Below are 6,311 nucleotides of genomic sequence, written 5' to 3'. Positions count from 1 at the left end.
TGGCTAACATCTCCTTCACCCACCGACTAACTTACTAACTTAGAATCGCTAAAACTGACACATTCCTGCAAGCAGATTTTGTACTATGCTGAAGAAAGTGGTATGTGTTTCTCAAGGCGCCATCTAAGAAAACCCACTGAGTGTCAACAACACAGGTCAACAACAAGCAAAGAAGGCATTAATGCAACTGACAGTAAAATATTGAATGATTGACGACTTAAGGAGGGTAGGGAAGATTTAGAAGCATTCCGCCAAAATTTATCTTGGAGAACAAGTTGGAAAATTCTCACGCCGTCTGAGAAACCATATCTCACGACTTAGGTTAAGGAAGGTTTTTAGATTAAAACGTATATTTTGCTGTATCATAGAAGAACGATGTTTTAAAATTGTGTGAGCTGAAAAAAGTGGATCGTTTTTAAAAATAATGTAATATTTGGTTATCGATAGAAAAAACTTTTCCAACTGTCTTGCCGCAGTGGTAACACCGGTTCCCATCACATCACCGAAGTTAAGCACTGCCGGGCTTTGTTAGTACTTGGATGGGTGACCATCCGGTCTGCCGCGCGCTGTTGGCAAACTGAGTAGCGGCTCCGGTCTGGTAAACTGACATACGGCCGGGAGAGCGGTATGTTGACCATGTGCACCTCCATATACGTGTCCAGTGACGCCATTGAGCTGAGGATGACACGGTGGCCGGTCAGTACCGTTGGGCCTTCATGGACTGCTCGGGGGAAGTTTAGTTTTAAGGAAAAGAAAGAAACGGTAGGGCCCAAACAAAGCATCTGGTTATGTTATGCATCTGGTGTAACAATGACAGTGTGCTGTACTACTAAACGCTTCCCTGAGTGCTACCATCATTGCTGATATCTATTGTCAACAACTGAGACGTCTTGCACACGGAATACCAGAATATCGACCAGAAAGACTGCATGAAGTGGTGCTACTCCACGATAACGCCCGCTCGAAATCTGCTAGACTGACAAAAGACACTACACAGTCATCCCGCATCCACCTTATTCGCCTGGTCTTGTGCCCTCCGATTTTCACATTTTCCGCTCTCCATCGAACATCTTTCAAGAAACTTCCTTTCCGGGTGAAAATCCGCTCCGAGAATGGCTCGACGGGTTCTTCGTCTCAAAATTACGTGTTTCTACAGTCAAGGAATCGAAGAGTTTCCACAGCGTTCGCAGACTGTTGTAAATAGTTAATGAGAATATAGTATTGATGTCTAAATTATCTGTTAAGTGTATCTGTTATGTTTATTAAAATTATGGGAAAACGCTACGACGTTATGCTCTAACCTAGAGGTAGCAATAACAAGAAAATCATTTCTTGAAGGAGAAATTTGTCAGCATCGAAAATAAACTTTAGTGTTAGCAAGTGTAACCATGCACAGAAGTGAAATGCGAACGATAAACAGTTTAGACGAGAAGAGAATAAAAGCTTTTCACATGTGGTGCTACAGAAGAATGCTGAATGTTAGATGGACAGATCACGTAACTAATAAGGATATACCGAATAGAATAGAGGGAAAATAAATCTGTGACATTGATTTGAAAGTGTTTTGCACGGGTGATTTTGGATTCCTGCCACCGGCCATCGAAACTTCTCTCCTTTATTGATGGTGTCGGTGGTGACTCCCACAGTAGCCGGCACACAAGATGCAACATTTGGTAGAATGATGATGATGATGTGAGTTATTTTGTGACATATTAGCGTGATGATGTAAGGACTACTGGCGACTGTGGCATTCTTGTAAATGTTTTGTGCAGGTGAACGTGTATGTTTAGTAAAAGCAAAGGATGGAAAAAGGATGGGGTGTTGGTGTCATACTACGGGTGGGACTATGCTTGAGTCAAAATGAGTCAGTAGGTTGGATAAAAGATGTGAATAGTGAGACAAGTGTTTTCAGACTGGATGGAATAAAGGGGAGTGGAGGTGGGCAGATGTTTGTTGTTGCTGCCTCAGTAAGATTGCAAAAGTAGGACGTGGAAGTGGGTAGGCTAAACTAAATGGCTGAAGACGAAATGCGTCTGGTTGTGGGAATACATGGATGTTTCGGTTCGTGGCAGACTGATATTCTGAGTTAGAATGCAATAAATTTCCTTGAGACCGAAAAGCTTATGTGTTCGAATCAGCATGGTTTTAGAAAGCATCGCTCGTGCGAAACTCAGCTTGTCCTTTTCTCACATCATATATGGCGAACTGTGGATGAAGGGCACCAAGCAGATTCCATATTTCTAGATTTCCGGAAAGCATTTGACACGGTTAACGAAAGTACGAGGTTTCCAGATACGTGAGTGGCTTGAAGACTTCTTAAATAATAGTGTAGAAATCAGTATGTTGTCATCGACGGCGAGTGTTCGTCAGAGACAAGGGATTCCGTTGAGAGTGCCCTACGGGAATGTGATAGGACCGCCATTGTTCTCTAAATACGTAAATGATCTGGCGGACAGGGTGCACTGCAATCTAAGCCTGTTTGTTGATGGTGTTGTGGTGTACAAATTGATTGGCTGTAGGAAGACACAGGGTGACTCACACAGAATTTCTAGTTAGTGTCATGAATGGCAGCTACCTCTAAATGTAGAGAATTGTAAGGTAACGTTGATGAGTAGACAAAAAAAGCTCTTAATGTTCGATAACAGCATTGGTTGTACGTTGCTCGACACAATCACGCCCTGTAAATATCTGGGCGTAACGCTGCAAAGCGATATGAGATGGAACGAAAATATGAGGACTGTGGTAGGGGATCTAACAACCCTACCACAACAAAGGTCAAACTTTAATAACGATTGCGGCGTTGCTCACGCTGCTAAATACTGCATTTTCGGGCAACAAATAAGTTATTATATGGCAGGTGTTATTAGAGCACTGTTAATAAAGTCATTTCATGTAATAATGAAAAAAAACTAGGCACTCATCTTTTTGTGTTTCCCACGCTGGTCGCGTCTTAAAATCATGGCTAAATCGTTGAAAATCTAGGTGGTTATGATTCCAAGCTCGGATGCAAAGAGGCCTAGGTTTTATTCTGCTATATTCAAAAGTTTTGTAGATGCGCTTCACAAAACATTCTCGAAAATTACACTTTTGCTGGACAATGGCGATGTAAAAAAATAATCAGCACTCCGAAATTAAATTACACTTCCTTTTAATTGCAATATCACGTAAACACAAAACATCACTTCACAATACAAAACATACTTGAAAACATCTTCCTCACAGTCACTGTTAAAGTTCACATTTTATAAGCGGACTACAATCCGCGTCTTTCCTACATGACGTCCAAGACTTGACTTTCTCAAGGTCCGACTCTCTAACAAGTTAACAACCAACTAACAATCGCTTACGCGCCCAAAAATCAGAGTTACATGTACGTCAAAGATCATAGCGACAAAAGAAAGAATACACATAAGAATAATATCATTGCAATATAAACATATCGATGTATCACAAATGAAATCAAATCTGAATGTTGTATCAGAAATATGTGAACTACTTTACAGGAACACAGTAGAATGTTACTGGTATCGAGAGGTTCAGGTGAGGTGCCGTAATGGTTACGTAATTCAAGTACCATTACAGGGAGAAATGGTCGTTTTCGATTTATTCGGAGAATTTTAGGGAAATGTGGTTCACCTGTAAAGGAAACCGCATATAGGACGCTAGTGCGACCTATTCTTGAGTACTGCTCGAGTGTATGGGATCCGCACCAGGTCGCTGTAAAGGAAGACATTGAAGCGATTCACAGGCGGACTGCTAGATTTGTTACCGGTGGGTTTGAACAACATGCAAGTGTTACGGAGATACTGTTTAGCTATGTTCTCAGATAATAAACTCGCTTAACCATGGCACTGAGGGTTATTGGGGGATGAGGGAAAAGGAGGAGAGGAGCAAAGGAGTGGGATGCTGGTTATTCGTGGCTTCCAAGAATGGCAAACTCTCGGAGTAATTGAGTATGAAACTGGGATAAGAGGATTGTACAAGGATAGAATCACATTGTGGGATTTGGACGATTTAGTGGTTAGGCGTTTCTTTTGGGCCTACAGAATTAAGGTTGAAATTCAAATGGCTCTGAGCACTATGGGACTCAACTGCTGAGGTCATTAGTCCCCTAGAACTTAGAACTAGTTAAACCTAACTAACCTAAGGACATCACAAACATCCATGCCCGAGGCAGGATTCGAACCTGCGACCATAGCGGTCTTGCGGTTCCAGACTGCAGCGCCTTTAACTGCACGGCCACTTCGGCCGGCACAGAATTAAGGATTTCGTATTTGAGTCTAGAGAGTGTATGTGTGGTGGATAAGGTTAGTTGAGAAGAATGGGCAGGTGAATGCTATACATTGGTGAGACAGCAGCTTACATGAGATGCCCATACATTAGTGGAATGCCTTTTGGGTTTGACTTTTCTTGGAGGACTGGATGAGCTGATGATGACTATGGTGTTTGAGTGGCTTTTGGGAATGGTAGTGCTCAAATGACGACTGGTGCTGATGATGATGACTGTGCTTGAATGCTTGCAGATGCAATTTAAGATGATGTGCTGGAATGGCTGCTAGTGCTAGTGATGACCACTGTGCTGTAATGGCTACTGGTGCTGGTTGTGATGACAGTGCTGGAATGGCTACTGGTGCTGGTAGTGATGACAGTGCTTGAATGGCTACTACTGCTGATGTTGATGACTGTGCTGGATTGGGTACTGATCCCTGTGCTGCTGACTGTGCTGGAATGGCTACTGGTGCTGCGAATTATGACTATGGTGAAATAGATCCTGGTGCTGGTAATGATGACAGTTCTGAAATGGCTATGAGTGCTGGTGATGCTGACTAAACTGGGCTGGCTACTGGTGCTAGTGATTATGACTGAGCTGGAATGGGTACTAGTGCTGTTGATGACCTTGCTTGAAAAAGTATTAGTGCTGTGTTCTAATGGCCACACATGCTCGTTGTCACCATGTGCTGTAATGTCTGCTGGAGCTAGTGATGACAGTTCTGGGGTGGGTATTGGTGCTGGTGATAATGATTGTGTTGGAATGGCTTCTGGTGCTGGTGATGATGACTGCAATGGATTTTGTACTGGTGCTTGTAGTGGTGACAGTTCTGGAATGGCTACTGGTGCTAGCAGTGATGACTGTGCTGGACTGGGTACTGGTGCTGGTGATGATGACTGTGCTGTATTGGGTACCAGTGCTGGTGATCATGACTTTCTGTAATGGCTACTGGTGCAGGTGATGATTATGGTGAAATGGTTAGTGGTGCTGCTGATGATATCTGTGCTGATTTGGCTACTGGTGCTTGTGATGACAGTGCTGGAATAGCTACTGATCCTGGTGATGATGACAGTTATAGAATAGCTACTGGTGTTGTTGTTGCTCACTGAGCTGGACTGCTGCTGGTTCTAGTGATCACTGTGCTGGAAGGGGCTGGGATTGCTGATGATGGCTGTGCTTGACTGCTTTCTGGTGCTGGTCTGGTGATGATGCCTGTGTTTGAATGTCTACTCATACTGGTTGTGATAACTGTGTCAGAATGAGTATTAGTGCTATTGATGATGATTGTGCTGGTATGATTGCTGATGCTCAAGGTGATGACTGTACTGGAATGGGTACTTGTGCTGGTGATGATGACTGAACTGATTGGCTACTGGTTCCAGTGCTAGATTGGTTACTGTGCTGGTGGACACGGCTGTGCTGGATTGCATAATGTTGCTGGTGGCCGCACGGGTTTTAGCCAAGCAGTCTCAGGCGCTGCAGTCATGGACTGTGCGGCTGGTCTCAGTGGAGGTTCGAGTCCTCCCTCGGGCATGGGTGCGTGTGTTTGTCCTTAGGATTATTTAGGTTAACTAGTGTGTAAGCTTAGGTACTGATGACCTTAGCAGTTAAGTCCGATAAGATTTCACACACATTTCACATTTTTTTGTTGCTGGTGATAACAACCGAGTTGGAATGGATGCAGGTGGAGACTATGCTGGAATGGCTACATGTGCTGACGATGATTGTGCCAGAATGGTTATTGTCACTTGTTATGATGGCTTTGCTGGAATGGCTAGTGTTGCTGGTGATGATGACTGTGCTGGAATGGGTGCTGGTGCTGGTTTTGAGGACAGTGCTGGAATGGCTGATGATGACTGAGGTGGTATCAGTACTGGTGCACGTGATGATGACAGATGGTATGGGTACAGGTGCTAGAGGTAACTGTGCTGGAATTGTTGGTGGTGCTGGTGGTGATGACTCTGCTAGAATGTCTACTGGTTCTGGTGATGATGGCATGGTTGGAAAGCATATTGCTGCTGGTGATGACTGTGCTAGAATG

At 43.7% G+C, this 6,311-nt stretch overlaps 1 protein-coding gene across 1 annotated transcript; it reads left to right on the top strand.

Moving 5' to 3' along the window:
* The first annotated feature begins 4,656 nt into the window (after positions 1 to 4,656).
* On the top strand, positions 4,657 to 5,379 carry LOC126428391 (uncharacterized). The gene is made up of 3 exons (XM_050090315.1): positions 4,657 to 4,780; positions 4,884 to 5,180; positions 5,228 to 5,379. The coding sequence occupies exons 1-3, from the start codon at positions 4,657 to 4,659 to the stop codon at positions 5,377 to 5,379; spliced, it is 573 nt and encodes a 190-aa protein (XP_049946272.1).
* The last annotated feature ends 932 nt before the right edge of the window (positions 5,380 to 6,311 follow it).

This window comes from Schistocerca serialis, chromosome 12 (assembly GCF_023864345.2).
Source record: "Schistocerca serialis cubense isolate TAMUIC-IGC-003099 chromosome 12, iqSchSeri2.2, whole genome shotgun sequence".
NCBI classification, from domain to species: domain Eukaryota; kingdom Metazoa; phylum Arthropoda; class Insecta; order Orthoptera; family Acrididae; genus Schistocerca; species Schistocerca serialis.
The sequence above is the reverse complement of the archived record's forward strand: the minus strand, read 5'-3'. Positions and strand labels throughout refer to the sequence as shown.